Source organism: Charadrius vociferus, unplaced genomic scaffold, assembly GCF_000708025.1.
Source record: "Charadrius vociferus isolate BGI_N301 unplaced genomic scaffold, ASM70802v2 scaffold296, whole genome shotgun sequence".
NCBI classification, from domain to species: domain Eukaryota; kingdom Metazoa; phylum Chordata; class Aves; order Charadriiformes; family Charadriidae; genus Charadrius; species Charadrius vociferus.
This window is the reverse complement of record NW_009648972.1, coordinates 488422-508166: the sequence shown is the minus strand read 5'-3', so window position 1 is coordinate 508166 and position 19745 is coordinate 488422. Positions and strand designations below refer to the sequence as shown.

The window sequence follows — 19745 nt, the reverse complement described above, 5'->3', positions numbered from 1 at the left end:
CTCCATTTGAATTTAATGGGCTTTCTTCCAAAGTTCTTCGTTCTGTACTTTCAAAGCATGTTCTTTTGGTGAAGTCTCACAGTGACTGTAAATTCTCATTAGGCAAAACTGGGCATCAAGGTTAACCATGGGATTTAACGTTGGCTTCCCAATTGCTGCAGTATGCTCCAAGAACTGATTATTGAAATACAAATTTAACAACCACTATGCAAAATAAATGCATATGAACCAAATTTACATGTAGACTATCATAGAAGTGGGGTTTTTTTCTTTTTTTGAAATGAGGAAAAATACCAGACAGTAAGACCACAGCATCTTTTTTTTTTTTTTTTTTGAGGTTTCATTGCACTGCACCAAAATTAAGTTCTTTCAGCCTCTTGAACAAGTACTTGCTAAATAAAAACTTTACATCTCCTTTACTACATGAAGGTGAGGGAGTAATGATGCTTGTTCTGAGTGTCTATGTTGGACATTAATTTAGGCTGGATGAAAATGAAATCTGTTTTCCACAGGGAACTTTCTTTTTTTAAATCCCAAGTAGGGGAGTGAGTAATTTTCCACATGCCCAACTGTAACCCTGGCTCAGAAAGACATTACATCAGAATGGCTTTGAACAGTCATCCCAGTAGACGATGGGTGTGCTTTACAGGGCTTAGGCAGCTGCCACGTAGGATAATGGAAAACACCATAATTTTATTAGAACAATGAACCCTGAGAGTGACTAATGCTGCAGTTTAGAACAGCAGCTCTTCAGATGTGGATTTCCAGATGAAATAATTGCTGTTCAGTTGCCTAAGCCTGTTCCATCTCTGCCTGCATTGCCTACAGTAACCATCCTTTTCAAGGAACTAGGTAAGATTTTATTTACTTCAAAATCTCCTTTTAGACTTGCTCTAGAGGTTAAGGAGTCTTGATATGTATGTAATCGTTCCCATTTCATCACACAATAAATATCTCGGCACAAAATTCAAATTCAAATAAATGTCCTAGGTAGCTGTGTCTTCTGGTTCATTGGTCTAATTACAATGTATATGCCAAGAATATTTTGCAATGATTACTCAAAGCCATTAGCTTAAAACAGGTCTTGGTTGCTAAATGTTAGGCTGCCACTTTGGGATTCAGTTGATATTGGTTGTCTGTTTCATATTCTCAGTAATTTAAATAAAGCAGAAACTTCTAGACACTACAGGACACAAAAGACAAAATTTCCATTCCTGAACCAAATGCACCTTAAACACCTGCCTTTATATACCTAGCTGGGTGACAAGTGGCACCTTTTCAAATCAGATCTCTAATTACTGCAATGTTACTTATCTTGTTGAATTTCCTTTCAGGAAATTTCTGGACATGAAGGATGAGCAAATCAGATGACTAAAGCTCCCACTATTGCAGATACGTCCAGTGGAGAACATGATGATTCACAGAGAGTAAAAATAACGATGTATGGGAATGCACAGATTTAAATTTTATTCAGGAATAAAAAAAATTGTCTCAGGTCTGATATGTGAATGGATAATCTTACTCTGAAGGACATTCTTATTAGTGTTATGGCTAAAACCAGAATGATATCATAATGGTATACAAATTTAGGGATGTGAGTGGAACAAATTATTGTTTCTTCAGGCTGACCCAGAACCATTTATCTAAATATAACTGTGATTCGGTGACAAAGTTTTTATTATAATGACTTCAGGTCTAGTTAAGAAAATGTAGTCATTGATGCTGTTATGTTGCCCATTACTTGCTACTGAAGCAGGCGAAATTTGTATTGCAGATGACTGTAACTGCATTGTCCTTAGTTTATACAGGTTTAAGTCAGCTTTGGTCATACTCTCTGTCAATGTAAATTACAATAACTATTTTGACTTCAGAAGTTCTACATGAATACTCACCATTTGGAGCTCAGACACATCACTTTTCAGCAAAGCTGTACTATCCCAACACATTTATTTCCTGAATTTTCTTTTATTAATGAAGATTAGCTACACAATGGTAGTGTTTTATTTTGAAACTACAGCAACTATCTCAACCTGGAAATGCCGTAGTGAGTGGTCTTGATGCTCCATGCTTTGATTCAAAGCGACCTCATTAAGCACCTTAACATTCAATCCCTTTATCTTTTCATGAAATGACATTAATTTCAGTCACATCAGTATTAGTTTAAGAGCAATGATTGAAACTCTTATGGTCAATTGTCCATTAGAAACCCAGTCTCTTCTCAGAGGGAAGCGGAAACTTTCCACACAATGACCATATTTGCGAAGGATTGGAGCTTTCTTGGCAGGGCTACAGATAAAATCTACATAACACCTTTCTTCCATAGGACAATTGCCATCACTCTTCTGCCTCCTGCATTATTCACCACGACACAGGAAAAGACAGGCCTTAAACTACAAAATACTGAAAATATTAAGTGCTGTAATTACAGTTAGTTAGTGGCTCTCAAAAAACAGCTTATTCAACATTTGTGACTAAAGATCAAATTAAGCTGTACAGAACTTAAGCAATTGTTTGCAACCAAAGGATTCAGATATTTAAAATACTTACATAGATTGTTTTCCTGTCAATCTTTCCTATAAATTGCTGGTTTCTGTGAAGGAACACGAGAACTGATGATGCTCCCATTCTATAACCAGATATGAAGCTTCTTTCATGTTCGCTTTGCAGTGCAATATTTCCTTAGCACAACTGTTTTTTATTTTATAATTGTTTGTACAAAATCATTCTCATTTTGACAGTGGCCAGACACAGAGTAAAAAAAAAAATAGAAACAGAGTCTGGTTTACTGTTTTGTTTTTCCTCAAAGCAAGCAGAAAGAGGTTGCCAGTTTGAGCAGCCTATACAATGTCAGGTAGGAGTTTCAGCTAGTTAGGGTTAGAGAACAGCAGACAATAAAAGAAGTGTAGATAATATATTTTTCCTATTTTCTGAAATGTTTCCCATTTCAGAGAAGATGTGAGTACAACAAAATAACTCATTTTCCCATTATGTGCACAAAGCAAGGATGTACAGGATGTCAAAGAGACCATGGAATTGTTACAGCCATGGGCTACAGTTTGGTTTTTCTCTGTTTTATTGCAGACGGACAGGGAATCAGAATCATCAAAAATTATTTTTTTCATCAATTGTAACAGCTTAGTAGTGCCTTTTAAACAAAGATAATTTGTTGCCTGTTACCCTCATTATGTTTTGGGTATTTATTAATTCTTTGCAGTAATAGCCAGTTACGTATTTTTAATATGTTCTTCTTGCCAGTACAAACGTTAAAGATTCAAAAATTCAGCAGAAAATATTTTTTAAAGAAATGTTTGCTTTTTCACAAAAAACCACCCTTATTTTATTAAGTGTAACTATATCAAAGGAAACCGACATCTATTATTTGGATATATTCTGTTCATCTCATGTTTCTTCAGAAGACTTTCATATATCCTAGTTAAGTATAGGCATATCCAACCTGCAAACCCCACCTGTTCACTAATGTCTTAAAGTAAATCAAACATCCTACTGTACTTTGGAAATTATGTCCCCAAACACATCTACTGCAATTTCCAGCCTTTGCAGGTGGCCTGTCACACGAAAGGTACGTTACACTCCTCACCAGTAACACCTGCATCTCCCCTGTCCATTGAGAGACAGGCAGCACTTGTGACTAGTTTCCACAGGCACCAGAAAGAGGTAGCGCACCAAAATTTCCTATTGTGTGAGACACATTAATGTCTTTTAGCCATCCTTAAATCTACACGGATAATGAGCCACATGCCCACCAGCAAAGGACCATAAATGGGGAGGCTGCAGGCTCCTGCGAGGAGGCACGAGCAGCAGTGAGGAGGAGGAAGGGCTGAGCTCCTCAGGGGTGCTGGGAGCAGACGTGGTGCGAAGAAGCAGAGGAAGCATCCCATGGAGGGGACAGGTGGGAGCTGGACCCACACGTGCACGCCCCACCGTTCTGGCCTGCATCCTCAGGAGCCTCGGGTCCAGCTGGTTCCCTGAGGAAGACCTCCAGTACCCTCGTGTATCGAGCAATTCTGGGAACGTGTTTGGCCCTTGCAGAAATGTATGTGATTCCTAGTAGCCCAGGAAGCAATTTTAACGGTGCAGCTGACCACTGACAGCATAAGCATATTGCTTATATTTACTCAATTTCAGAGTGCCTGCTTTAAAGAAATGCATGTAAATTCTACCTCCTCTACCTCTTACCTACCACCAAAACGCTTTGGTGGAAAGTATACTGTATTCAGCCAATGTGTCTTTTCTTGTTTCTCAGCTGAGCCGGAACCACAGCTTTCGAACCAACGTCATTCCAGAGCAACAAGGGGCATCCCTATACTCTCCATATTACCCAGAGTGACACACGCTTTCATAGTGCGTCGTCGCAATTATCGGGGAAACTGAAACAGTTCAATCATCTTGTATCAGGTTGTCCAAACGAGTCTGAAAAGCATTCATTTTTCACATTACCAAAACATGCCTTCTTGAATGAGCTGTCAAAGCAGACACAAATCTTGCAGTGGGGCACCGCAGCCTGACACACTGGCTGCATTACAGACCACACTTCATGTCACCACTAAAGAGCACCAAAAATTACAGAGGTAAAACACCACCACTGCTGCTCTGAGGGAAAAAATGTCTTCTCTGAGATTTATGAAAATACCAAAAAACAATTAGAGGGAGAAAGAGAAAAAGGAAATCTGCAACTGAAATAAGTGAAGAGTAATATATATTACCAGCTTGGTTTGAACTCCTTTTGAAAGGAATTAGGCAAGGCTGCAAGAATCGAAAACGTTTAGCAGTGTCTTCAGATCTAACAATTACTTTTTTACAACTTGAAGATCACAGAGAGGAAAAAAAAAGCTCCTAAATTTTGGAATATACTTACTGCAGCTAGCAAATATGGGATTTATATGCACTAAAACCCGCCTAGATGCCAAACTGAATATCTATGCTAAACAGAACAGTACAGAATGACATTAAAGCTATAACTCTCCCGCTTACCACCCTGTTTCCCACCAGTAAGCACTGAGCTAGTCAGTCACTGTGAATCCAAGGAGTTTTCTCATGTATTTGAACTCAGGCCTAAGAATCTCGCTCAGGTAAGTAACAGTTGCAAGGTACAAGTTAAACAGCTTTAGCACAGACAGAATATTGAAAAGATTCACTACATCAGCCCATTCTTGTATTTATCAGAAGTAAAATCTGACTGGATTTTTAAGAGTCTGAAGAACTGTCACAGGAGCGGTAGCATTTACCTAGGATCTTCATTTGGTAATCTCCACTAAAGCTCAGGAAAATATTTCTGACATGGCAAACGTGGCAAATTACTGTGTGTGCTTCATGACGTAACAGGATCTGTAGCCCTAATAACAATTTAATGGAAATATCTTTAAAAACAATAAATAATCAAAACCAGAAACATGACAGCACTTAGAGTATAAATTCACAAACCAGCTTAAAATTAGCCAGCTCAGAGGGCTACATCCCTATTTTGAAGTGCCGGGCAGTGATATCCAAAGATACCAACCAAATGGAGTACATAAACACCTGCTTAACTTTAAATCCCCTAAATTAAAAAGTATGCACCTGAATTCTAGTATAGTTTTTTCAAGCACTAGTAGCACATGAATGGTTTTCTGTGTTTACATACAAAGAGCACACAGCAGCAGAACACTGTTTGCTCAGAGATACATATGTCTGAGGAACTACTTTCACCACACTGCCCCTTGAAGCATGAGCTTTCAGCTGATAGTTTAGCCACAGAAGCTCAAGCTAAGTTGTTTGAAAGCATAACATCCAGTTCCCTGGCAATGCCTCCTTTCCCATGCTCCCTTTTAAGAACTTGAAATGAAAGGAACGACTCCTCATGTCATTACTCTGTCCCATCAGCTGATTTATTTATATTTTAATTCACATCAGAAGGACTAAAATTAAGACTATGCAAACAGAATAAACCATTCAAATTGTTTTAGCATCTGGGCACCTTTGAGAGCAACTGATTGATTTATCACCACAGCAACACGAAAAGGCCTTGATAACTTGAACTGTTAAGACAGCATGAGGTTTTTAAGTCTTGTATTTCTACAAAATATAACAAAGTTAATGCAACATCCTAGACAAAATGGAGGGCACAGAGGACAAAGTAAGGTAGAGCTCACATTTCTTGCTTTTCATCCTGACCTCACATTGACATTCAGACTGTGTATCTTCTCTGCATCACAGTCTGTTGTGTAGTGGAAGGACAGAAGCTACAAAGGGGTGCTCTTGCCAGCTGAGCACCAAAAGCATGCTTGGCCGAGTGCAGAAAACAACAAGCCTCGTGCGTTGTTCTCCAATAAAAAAAGAGAAGTTCCCCTGTTCCCAAACGTGTATTTACAGAAGAGCAGTGAACCCCCTCTGTACTCTACCAGCCTTCAATGCAACACAGAATAATGGCCAAAGCACCTAGCAAGGACTTCATCTTCCTCCTGCAGGTGCTATAGCTTCACCAAACAGGTTCCTTCATGCTTCTTATGCCAGGGATGTTACTCCCGGGCTGCTACAGATAAGATGTTTGCTTGACCAAAGCCTTTTCTGCTTATTTTGCGGATATCACGTTACTCAGCCGAGTGCACTCCAGCTGAATGACTGGGGTAGGGATTCTGCCAAGTACACAAGATGCACAAGAGTTGGCAATTACCTAGATATCACTAAGGAATTGCTTTCTGATGAAGTGTTTTGAGCTCCCAAGAAAAAACACAGAGGAAAAAAAATAGCCTTTTGTTCCTCCAATCCTGGTGACATCTAATCACTGACACTTCAAAAAATCATTAAGCTTTGCTGCTACCACTTCTGGCACGATTCTTTGCTGCTTACAGTAAAATTACATTAAGCAAATACAGTACATTATTTAAAGCCACTAAACAGTTCATTTCTGAGACAAAATAACATCATTAGTCAAATATTATACAATTCACATTAAAGGCATTTTTTCCCCACTCAGGCTTCCCAGCTTCTTGTGTCCTGAAGGCCATTGATCTAATTCCACTGTGTTTTACAATATAATTATTTTTAGTTATTTGTAACTGTTTAACATCTTACTACTATTAATATGTATTTTATCTGTTTTGGATTACACATTGCTTCCTTATGTAGTTTTAGAAAGCACTGTTTTTTCTAAACATACTCTATCCCAGGCCCTGAAGGCAGCAGCTTCTCTTTACAAGACCTCAATGGCTGGCCAGGGTTCAGCCCTCTGTGATATTCACAATTTTGGGACATAGAAGCCAAAACTATTGTGGTATAAGCATACAAATAAGAGCACCAATGTTACTTCTAGTAGAGGTAATTATGAATACCAATAGTTACAATTCACCTGTGCAGATCAGTCCATACATGGACTCTGCACTCAAGTGAATGGAATTCAACATGTGCCAAAGGCTTCCTCTTGCTTGATGTTTACATTGGAGAGAGATCACACGGGGATATTTAGATGCTGGAATTGGGGTCTGTTTTGCTTCCATTAAACCTGGATATAGGGAAAAAGATCTACATGTAGAAAGCACAGAGTGAAACGAGAGAAGTGCTGCACTGGTGCTGATGTTTCACAATGAGATTTTCTTGAAGCCATATCCTCGCTCCAGGTAAAGAAGAAAACAGCATGTTCACTGCAAATCAGGATAGACGCTGCCAGCTAGTAGAGGGCCATGTCTAACAACATGCAAAAGTTTTCCTGAAAGATGTTTCTGTTGCATTTCCAATATACTTGTAAGAAATTTCAGTTTAAAGATACTAATGAAATGATGCTGTTTCATGTGAAGAAGTTTCAATACATTTAAACTGTTTAAGTACAAACTTGTTTCTGGAACAAGAGTTCCAGAGCCGAAAGTCATATTTTTAGACAGGAAAACTGGAAGAGTAGCAGAGGTTGCAGCATGTTTCTGAGACTTCTGAAGGAGTAAGACAAGCATGATTTAAGTCTATGTACTTAGGAGATATCACTAGCAAGGTTGTAAAGAAAAAAAAATTTTAAACCCAAGCCCACCAGAAAGCACATTAATATACTTGCTAACACCAGTAAGGCATTAGGAAGGAAAAAAAAAAAAAAAAATCTCGGAGGTGGCATCATTCAGCTCTCAAGCACATGCTAAACACATACAGGAGTTTCCTTACTTTGAATTCATAAGGCATTATGAAACTCTGAAACTGCTGATAGTGGAGGAACAAGCCAATCAAACAACAGTGCAGGCTTGCCTTTTAGTGGAGAGAAGGCAAAAACGTACTATGCTGTTTGAACTAACCACAAAAATTATTCTGGATTTCAGCATAATATTTTACAGCCCATCGCCTTTCCAATCCCTTAGCATTCCAAGAGCCATATGACTGAAACACTAAAACAATTAGATGCTAACAGTGTTTCAAACATTTAAGTCATTGTGATAATACCTAGATGATAGGCAATATACTGTCTTACATTTTTAAGTACAGGTAGACTAGGATGAAATGGGTTTATCACCAGATTGAAAAAGACACCACAGTCAGATACAGACTTAAGCCATAGTTCTGTACCAAGATCACATCCCATCTAATCGAATCTAATCCACTAGGGATGTTTGGGGTTTTTTGGGGGGTTTGGGTTTGGTGTTTTTTTTTTTTTTTTTTTGGGGGGTGGGGGGAAGATGTTTTCATTTTCTTACAGTAACAGGCGTGCAAGCTAGGACTTTATAGACAAGTTTAAAGATAAATTTGTATATACACAGCGAAACAGAAAACTAAACAAGAATGGCAGGGACCAATAATGATCTCCTATTATCCACTGTCATGTTTTTAATCACCTTCCACACTTTAAAATTCACAGACCCCAAGTTTGTGTTGTGATAAAGCATCACCATTATGTTTTCTTTCTTTTCATGAAAGAAGTTCTTTTCATTCTCCAAGGACTCAATTGTTAAGAAACAACCATCCTGCCTGGTATTGCAAGACAAATGTTACTACGCATGCTGTGGTTATGATTTTCGTCTAATGCAAGATATCAAATTACTGTCCATTTAATTAAATAGAATTTCCTTGGAAGACCACTACCACACTTTTGAAGATGCCATCATATTTCATATCACAGCAGTAAAATAGTCGCTGAAAAATACTGTAATCTCTCGGATGAGCAGAGCATTTAGGAATAATGATCTTTCTAAAAATCAACTACTGACTAAGAAAACTGTGCAAGAAAGAAAGGAATCTCCTTATTAAGCCTGTTAAAAAGTCAATTTCTCGGAGTATAAATGCCCATTCCTCCCATACACCTCATTATCAAAAGCCTTGGAAAAAAAGGTAGGCTAATGAAGAAAAGAAGCAGCCTAGCCTCAGGTCAATCTCTGCTTTTGGAAAAGCCAATGTAACCCCCGATGAAAGAGAAAGGAGGCGTCTATGCACATCCACAAGAAAGAATCACGCCCAATGTTTAGACTGCACTTGTAAAAGATCATGTTATTTGAATAACTCACTGTTTAGACACATCAGGCATTATTGTCTGTTCCTTTTTCCTTGTATCCACTGTTGGCTCTACAGGGGTAAGTACTACGGCAGCACATGAGACTATCGACTGGTATGAGTCTTCCCGGCAAACTGCAAAGACAAAAAAAATCTCACTGTTAAAAGAGCGAACTCGGTTTGTATTTTAAACGTTTAAAATAAAATAATAAAACAAAAAACCAATCAAGTCATACTGTTATAAATAAAAATGCAAATGATTAATCAGACTTCACTGTGGTCACCTGCAATGAAAATGTCATTGTTTTTCACATTTCCTAAAGTGCTTGCTTGGCACTTTTTTACCATAGACTGATACTCCCATCAACTAAGTTTCACCTAAGCACAAGATCTGACGTCAGTCTACTCTAGCTCATTGGTGTGCCTGAGTTCTAAAAGGACTTATATTTCCATAAATGACATCAGAATATGATGCACTTCCTTTTTCTTTTTCATCACAAACTGAAAATAAGAGTGGAAATTATGGATTGTTTTCAGGCAAAAATTTCAGACTTTCTCAAATCTATTTTCTTACAAAGTCTGATTAGTGATTTTTTTTGTCTTCAACTGTTACATCTCACTTTAATCCAAGAAGGCCAAATCCAAATTGTCCAGGAGTGATATCTGATATATTGATTCCTGCTTTCTGTTATGTATCACTGTGCTGGATGATATGATTTAGACAATACTTAGAGATAAAAGAATGATCATGTATTTCAGCTGAGCATCTGGCTCAATTAGCACTAATAAATGAATACCCCAAAGTTCCTGACCTCCAAACAGACAACTACATTTGTTAAGTTACACATATTCTAAATTCTAAATTGCAAGTGTCACTAGTAATTTAGCACTTAGCAGTCACCACTCCTACTGATTTTGAAGGTATAGATTTCCTTTACAGCCAAGGTCTACCTTTATGAGTCAAATAAAAGCTGAAATTAAGAGTTGGTTGTATTGAACAAAGCACAGAAGCTTCTTATATTATACATTTATGGTACTATTATATATCATATATAAACAAGAAGAAATGTGGTGACCTATCTTTTAAGCAGAAAATGACACAGTATTTTGTATGTATAACATACAGAACTATTTTATAGAGTGTACACGTGCCAATAACATAGCCTGTGAAACAAGGATGACCACTACAAATTCTCAGCAATTCAAAGCCAGAAAGAACCTATTTTACAAGTACATACATTCATGCAAGATTGTGACATCTCGGAACATTGAACTGTGACATTTATCAACAGAAAACTTGTTTCTGAAGACTTAGGCACCATCCTCCACAATCACCTGCCTCCTCCTTATTGCCCACAGACAATGTACCTTTTGCATAGCCTATGCTTCTCTTCCAAGATGAGTAAAACTGGAGTAAAACTTCATCCATATTGCCTTGACTGGGTCAAGAACAATTAACTGCGGTGTTTTACCCTGAGCACTCAAATTACATACAGCACAAATTCAGCAGACAGAGACAAGATACACTGCACGCCCGACAAACACCCTGAAGCTATAACTGGTGCTTTAAGGCAGCTGGAGAGCAGATTTTAAGCAACAGGTCAGAACAGGGTTGAGTATTTCTACAAAGGTCAGAAAAGCACAAAGGTCTTTGTTTCCAGAGCAATATTGAGCCATTCAGCAGGCAGCACAAATGGCCAGAGCACAGGCAAATTCTGGCAGGGAGAAAATCTTTTTGTGAAGCACATGTAATTACATTTAATTGGCGTGCTCTTGATGTTCTCCAGCACTGTTTATGCTTGTATTTTTAAACATGAATGTGTACATTGTGCTAAGTGACTAAGACACATAAGATGACCAAGACTGAAACCTTACTTGAATTTTTCTTTGGAACCAGCACTACTCAAAACTTTGTCGCTCTAATAGACATCCATTTCCAAAACCCAAAGAGAACTCCCTATATTGCCTACAGGTATGCAAGTAGGATATACATTTTAGCTTCATGCATAAGAAGTTAAGGAGGGAACTAATGCAAGATACATTGAACTAGAGAGACCACATAAGCAAAAAAGAATCTTAGGTTATTTTTATCCTACTATGTTACATGCAACCAGCAGACCATCTACTAGCAAGGTGCTATTTGGTAGGCACCAAGTCATGTACAAAATCGTATCTTCTCATTGCAACCAGTGACTGAACATTATGCAAAGAAGAACACTTATGTCTGTTTGACTCTTGATTTACAGCATTGTAAAAAGATAGGCTTGTCAAAGGGCAACACTGATACTCACTACCTGAATTTTAACCTGAAATGCTAATAAAAAAGGGGGAGTAAAGGATGAAGCAAATACATATTTCTCTTTAAAAGAACCTGTGGTACCACTTGAATATCTAGTTATTACTTTAGAACCTGTAAAACATCTGGTGACTATGAAAGCGTCACGGAGTAGGATTTTCCCTGGATCAGCCACTGTCTATCAGGGCAGTTACAGAGAAAGATAAAATAGGAAATAGCAAGTAAGAAAGAGACACTGCCAGTCTCCTACCGTTTACAAAAAATTCACAAATGCATAAAACTGTGAAATTGCTTTTCTTTAATAATTAATAGTATATAAGAGTTGTATAATCCTGTAATTTACAGCTCAAGACAAATCCAGTGGTCATCTGGAGATCTGAGCTCATGGAATTTATTATCCTCCCATTCTAGACAGTGATATGCTTTGGTCTGGCTTTTGAAAGCCACTGCAATTCCTCCTTTTTATCGCAAGTCTCTGTGCACACAGTCATAAGTCATTATGGGACAGTATAATTAACTAAAATGTCATGAAATAGCGACAGCACAGCAGCAAGTAATTTTCACCTACTAGAGTGTATTCTCTTATTATCGGTTCATAACTTGCATTAAAATAATGAGAATGTGCTTGAATGTAGACTCTCAACTTCAACATTGATGGGGATGGGCACTGTTTGACTTAAGGAGACTGTTTTCATTTTACACTTCAAAGTTCTCTTAAGCATAGCTTCTTCTCTACCCCTTCATTTTTTATGTACAAGTGGCTTACATTACCCTCAAAAATCCCATTAGTGATGTCCACATATCGTAGGCTTCATGAATCCAAACCTCTTAGATCCTCAAAATACTATGAACCTCAGAATACCAAAGGATAATACTAAGGGATTACACCCCTTTTAGCCATAAATCCTCTCACGTGTCCAAGTTGCACTTTAACAGCCAACAAGAACTTTACAAATTCACTCTCTGCTCATCCAGCCCATACATCAATAGTTTGTCTATGAAGATCTTACAGGAGACAGTGTTGAAAGCCTTACTGAAGTCATGATACACAATATCCGCTGCTCCAAGAAAGAAAACAATAAAGAAACTTTTCCCATGTATCTGCTACACTTTCACAATGGTACACAAACGTAAAGTACATGCTGTAGGTAGAGGTTCATTATCACAGTTGCTATTGTATACCTCCAGAACTGTAGAAAAAACTGTGCAAGGAATCAACATCAAGGGAACAGCTAATTTTATACTACCTCTGGCAATTTCCTTAAGTTTAATAGACTAATATTTAGTATCTTAGAATGTGTTATAGACCGCATACCTTCTGAAAAAATAAGTAATTTGCATGTGAGATGGTATTTTTCAGTACCATTGCATCTCCTTTATTCACAATTCAACCATTACATGAACCAGCTAATAATTGTAGTGAAAAAAACACAACTGGAGGAACTTCTTTACTATGCATTATCATTAAAGAAACATTTTTCTGAGTGAAATAAAAGACACCACGTACCAACTACGTGTCATATAAAGAACAACTCTACAGAAAGAGAAAACAAACATTCTGACTTCATGTAATACTATTATAAAAGATCTGTACTGCTTTTGAAGTTGCATAATTTCTCCCCAGATTCTTCAATTTATACTTTAATGATGCATACAGTTTGTTTTCTTCCATTGCCAAGTGTTTTAAAAGTACCCCATATATTTATCACCAGGAGTGCTGGCTTGGATTTACCCTCGTTGGTTTAAGCAGTTCCAGAACATCATTCACTATCAAAACAGAGCTCCACGTCTGGAGAAGAAAAACATTAGCTGTTTTTTTTTCCCTTTGCTGTTTCTTTCAAGAATAAGGATGACTAATTAAACAGGTTTCTTCTACTTTGAACCAACAACTGAAAAATTTTTAATTCCCTAAATAGTAGGACAGTAGGAAGCCTTCAACAGCTATTGAATATAATGTAACTCTCTAGAGAATAAAAAGATTTTTAAGTTCTAGAGGTGTCATTTACAGGGTCTATTTCAAACACTGTTAATTGTACACGTTCGTTTTCACTTTTTTTTTTTTCTAATAGAGGAGAGAGAAAATCTGGTTATCACAACTCACTAACAAAAAAACCCAAACTCTCCCTTAACACAAGATGCAAGCGATGGTTAGATTAAATTAGCAGCAAGTGCTACCTGCTTAGAGAAAACAGAAGGGAAATGTTCATACGCAGTGTGCAATGAAGCATAAGGGATTCTTGACACAGGGAGACAAAAACAGTGAAGTATTTCTGGATTTAAAAAATCTGAGCACTTATTCTGACAATTCAAAGTATTTACACTTCTGCCTGGAGAGTTTAAAATAATCAGCTCTCATCATTCAAGAGACAGATCAAGTCTGGAAACAACTGCTGTTTTATACCAAAAAACCTTCTGCTTTGGTAAAAAACTAGGCAACCAGCCAGGAGCATGGAAGGTGCTAAGTACTTTCCCCGGAAATATCCCTCAACTGCCACTGTAGGACACAGGAGACTGAAACATGGGGGAGCAATGTCTGGATGTACATTCCTCCTACTACTGAAAGCCAGAAGGTATGTTTGAATTACTCCAGAACACCAATTCTCAGTGCGGGCATTTACATTTTGGCACACTGTTTCCTAGCTGCGGCTCTGCCATGGGGAGGCTCAGGAAATGAGCCACCGCCTGAGGCGCTCTGAACAAAGGATAAGGAAGAGCTGCAAGACAGGCAACCCATAGACAGGTTCTTCAAATAAGGCAAACACTGGAGGATGAAGAACTGTTACATGTGAGACAGAGGTTTTGTTAAAAAAAGGCAACACAAAAAACAACCAACCAAAAAGGAACAGAGGATCTATTGTAAATTTCTTCAGTAGAGTAGTCTAATTTTGAGGACAAGTGAAGAGCTGAAGGAAGAAAAAGGAACATTTAAAACATGTAACTCAAGCTATTTCCCAGGAAAGACGCTGACACTAGAAATAGTTTATAAGACTGGATCTTGACATCTAGTCTATCAATTCTGGTATCTCCAGTAAGAACTGTGATTAATCACCGTGCTAATCCCTTCCCCACCACACAGATGCGTCCTCTCATATTCTTGGTCCATGCAGTGGACTAGAAAAAATAACCACTGTTTAGACCCATCTCTTTGTCAACTCCAAACATCAACTGCATGAAACGCTTCATCAAAGCCAAATGTATGATTTCAGTTCCATACCCTCTTTCTCAGCCCCAGAAACACCACAAAAATTTTTAATACTTTGTTATTAAACCCTAAAGCCCAAGGAGACTTTCAGTCTCTTTAAAGCAACACAAAAGGTCAAGGTACTTTGGGTGAAAGACATTTTTGCCCATCTACTTAAAAAAAAAAAAAGCCTAATATTAAAAACTAAAAAAAAAAAAGCGCCTAATTTTCCAGCTACTTGATTCTAAATTTGATGACAGTCTCCAGGAAAAAAAACAGAGACTAAATGGATCTTTATTTTATTATTAGTTCAACAGTTATTCTAGGGCCTCTTGTCCCTTAAAACAGTTACATTTCACAATATTGGCCAAATGAATACTTAAGAGAAGGAGACTATAGGCTTACAATCCCCAAAGGGTTTGCTGTAATAATTCTGCAATAAAACCACAGGCCCAATTCTTAAACACAGCATAGTCACAATCAGAAATTTTGTAACAGCAACAATTACAGGCCCATTACAGGCAAATGAATTACTTTCTATCAGGTTCTTATGCTTCCTGGCTCTTCTATGGTATTCACGAAGGCTGCGCACACATATCCGCGCTTTGTGCTATCCACACTGGCACCCAACGGTGAAGGCTACGTAACGCGGTATTAAGCAGGAGCCGGGGAATTCTTCTAACACACCAGCAGTTCTGTAGCAATTATCTGCACCCTTGCTTTTGTATGTTAAGTTTGTTTGTTGTTCCAAATCACCATGATAATATGGTTGGGAGTTGGACTAGATGATCACCAGAGGTCCCTTCCAACCCTAACCATTCTGTGATTCTGTGACAAGTGAAATTTGGGCCTACTGACTCATACCCTAGGTAGAAGCAATTAAAACTGTAAGCGGCAGTGAATGCTGCTTCTTTTAATGTTAATGCTTAATGGAATGCTGCCATTAGCGTTGATACTGAATGGAAGGGTATGCCTTGGTCACCTAAGGAACCTATGGAGATGGTAAGCGATGGAAACACATTCATAAAATAATCACACAGATTATGACATTGGTGGCCCACTTCTCACACATTTTATGTTAAATATCGACAGAATGACTAAGTTTCATCTCCAGAAAGACCATGAAGCACCTTAATTCCTATTCAGAGTCTTCTCAAACATCCGCCCCCAGTTTACAAGGACTTGCAGACTTGCTTAACCAGAGGGATTGTACCTGTATTTACTAATCCCTCATGGATTTTACAAATTTGCTCAGTTACTTCTGTGCTTGCACAAACTTGTAGCATCCACATCCTGTAGAGTTCAAAGCTGAACTACAGGTCATGTCAGAAATAATTTCAATTAGCCCATTTTAAACTTGCCACCAACTAGTTTAATTTGAGTCCTCCAATATAAGTATTGGAAAAGACAATGCACAATTCCTTCCTCACTTTCCACTCAGGATTTTACAGACTTCTTTTGGATACTTCATCAGTTCTCTCTCTTACAGGCTGCAGAATCTGCGTTTGCTCCTGTACAAAACCTGCTTCACATCTCTGGCGACCCTGCTGACCTCTCCACGAACCACTCCTCCTTGTTGCAGTTCCCACAATGATGGATCACTGTAGCAACACCAGGAGAAACTACAACCGCGTTCACAGACAATTCGGGTTAGTTTTGAAGCTGTAACTACTGTACACCTAAAACTTTATTTATGCTTGAGGCTGCGTCTAAAATACTTTCTTGTTCAGTAAACTATTTAAAGCAAATGTTGTTCCAAGCAGCCTACACAGAAATTGAAAAAACATTTAAAAATAAACACATATATCCAGTAAGTAGGTACTGCTTCTCAATATCAAAAAGCATTGTTTTAGTGTTAACATTAGGACTTTTAAAATAACAACTAACTATCGTTAGCTTTTGGCAACACTATCGGTCAGGGTGATGTCACAGGCTTATATTTTTAGCACTGTAGTCTGTGACTTGTTTTGTGACGTGGACACATATAAAAACCATGTGCATAAACGAGGGAAAGGTCGGGATGAAAGACTAATGATCTGAGCCTCAACAATCATGTCTAATTCTGCCAAACTGCAGGAAGTCTCACAATTGAACAGTATGAATATCCATTAGAATAAAAAGTAGAGGCTTAGTCATTCAGTCTAGGATGCATGGTAATAATCACCATGCGGTCCAAATAAGTGCATCAGTTTATTCACAAAGAGGCTTTGAAGATAACCGGTAAAATTAATTTACCATAGAAAATGGCTGCAGGTAGGTTCTTGGGGCAAAAGAGGCTCACCTCCTCTGCTGGTAGCACATCTGCCATTCTTGGCCTATATGCAAGCCTGAGGTCTTGGACCCCTTGGTCCTCCTGACTTACCAAGGGAGCCACAGAGTGCAAGGCTGTCTGCAGGAGCTCTCACCAGGAAATGAGAGAGAAACACAACAGTCCCGGGTGATCGAAGAAAACAAAACAGCCAAAATCTCCACTTTTCCAGTAAGAATGCAATAAATATTACTGAAAGTACCAATTTCAGATGGAAGCATGAAGCCACTCCCCCCGGTAAGAGCCATAAAGTACCAGAAACTGGGAAACCCTCATCTCTCCTCCTAAAGAACATGCAGGAAATCCCAACAGGGACTTATGCAGATGCAAGAGCCGGCTGCCTCCAAGTTCCCTTTTCAGCCAAGAGAAGAATAATAGTTTTAGTTCTGTTTTTGATCATGTTTGGGTTTCTTTTTAAGCTATGTGATGCCTTCAAGAAAAGGAGAGAAACAGGAGTGACTGTGACACTGGCATCTTAAAAGAAGGAATATAAAAAGACCTGCAGGGCATTTCTGTAGGCACAATACAAGCCCCTGAAGGAATGACTACTCTAACAACAATATCCTCGACTGTCACTCACCGCAAGTAAAACTGTCAAAACTAAATAGCAAGCATTTTCAGGAGCATAGTCTCTTGGCTTCAACTATTATTCTTGGCCTAGCTGAAATAAAGACTGACAGGCGAGCAAGATTAATTTATTGTTGTTTGTATTGAATGGTTGTAGTCACAAGAAATTAATTTAAACAATTAGTACACAGATAAACCTCCAAAAGCACAGCTTCCCAAGAGAAATTACTAAATAAAATCACAATGTCAGCTCTCCTTGCAGTTTCTAACAACAAAAGCTCACCAGGAAAATTATATGAGGTATTTTTGTTTTGTGAAAGTACGAGGCTATCTGGCTTTCTATTATAGCCGTATTGGCACCTGCTAGCAGAAGCACGAGGTATAGCTGCCGGTAGAGCTGTATGTCTTCTCAGTCACAGAATGACAGCCTTTGTCAACCTCAGTGACAAGCAAGCCAGTGAGCAGTCCCTACAGCAGCACATTTGTCATAGCTATTCCTGACTCATTCCTTCTTTCACAGAAGTCACTCATATACTGTGTATTAGAAATTTACACCGGACATTGAAATGATTAGAGGATCCATAACAAATACGCTCTGTCTTTTCTCAGGGAACACATCTTCCATATTTATTATGAAATGCAAACAATATACTTCACATCTTTTCCCTCTCTGAGGTGTGTGGCTTCATTTATTATTTTTTTTTCCACTCTTAAGGAAGTTTTGTTGTCATTGTTTAGACCATCACCCACAGTCGTACCACTCAGTAGTCCAGCAGGAAAGGGACAGGACAGCAGCATTATGATCATCTATTGATAGACCTCCGAACCAAAAATGGAAATGCAGAGACTTTAAGGAATAGCAGGTTAAATCCTGGGATGTGACAAAATACAGCACACCTTCCTCCTGTTGGCATCTGTGGCTTGACACTAGCTAAACCTACACGTGAAGAATAAGCACTTGTATGCTCGCAGGATTGGAAAGTTAAGACTCTTTACTGGTATGTCGTGACAGCAAGCAAAAGATGGACTCCAGAAGACAACCAGTATAAGAATTTCCTAGGCTGCTCATACAGCCTTTCATGCAACACCAGGGAAGTTAACTACGTGACAAGAAAGGTGTATTGGGTTTGTGTGGCAACGTTTTGGTAGCAGGGGAGGCTTCTCTGAGAAGCTGCTGGAAGCTTCCCCCAAATCTGATCGAGCCAATGCCAGCCTGCTCCAAGACGGACCCACCAACTGGCCAAGGCTGAGCCCATCAGTGACAGTGGTAGCACCTCTGTTATCATGTATTTTGAGAATGGGCAAAAACTGCTGCACAACAGCAGCCGGTAGAGGGGAGTGAGAATGTGTGAGAGAAACAACTATGCAGACACCAAGGTCAGTGAAGAAGGAGGGGTGCGATAGAGAGGCTTGGTTGGCACCCAGTGCACCCACCACAAGAGGTCAGTGGCAGCTGTGGAAAGAGAATGGTATGAAGTCTCCTGTGCCATGAAGAAAACCGTGAATCAGAATATGACTGTCTGTCCACCTGTTGTGCCTGCACTTCTGCCCATTTCCATAGCTTGCAGATTTTGCTATGCTTTGTGTTTGACACATAAAATTTACTAGATTTCAAGGTGAAATGAAACTATTGTGGTCATCTGATCTGACTTGTGGTGCACGTACATGCTGTTGTTCTTCCAAAAGTTCAATATTGTAGTCCTGATGCAAAACTTTGAAGAGTAGAGGTCAGCCTATGCCAGGTTCATAAGAGATCTGCTGAGTTCTTCCAATTAATGGTCAAAATAACAGCATAATTTTTCCAATTGATTTTCAGAAGTACAGACTGCTAGCCAAACATCTATGCTGGAGATAAAGCATATGCCAAGCAAAATATATGCATCTGTCTGAAAAGCAATAAAACAATTGATCATGAGACTGACGCCTTTTCACACTCC

General features: G+C 38.6%; 1 protein-coding gene across 2 annotated transcripts in view; it reads right to left on the bottom strand.

Moving 5' to 3' along the window:
* CCSER1 (coiled-coil serine-rich protein 1) overlaps positions 1-19745 on the bottom strand; it is a 644956-nt gene that overhangs the window by 530127 nt on the left and 95084 nt on the right. For both annotated transcript variants that reach the window (XM_009887738.1, XM_009887739.1), the window contains exon 4: positions 9471-9591. In XM_009887738.1, the coding sequence (XP_009886040.1) occupies positions 9471-9591 (121 nt within the window). The remainder of the gene's footprint in view (positions 1-9470; positions 9592-19745) is intronic.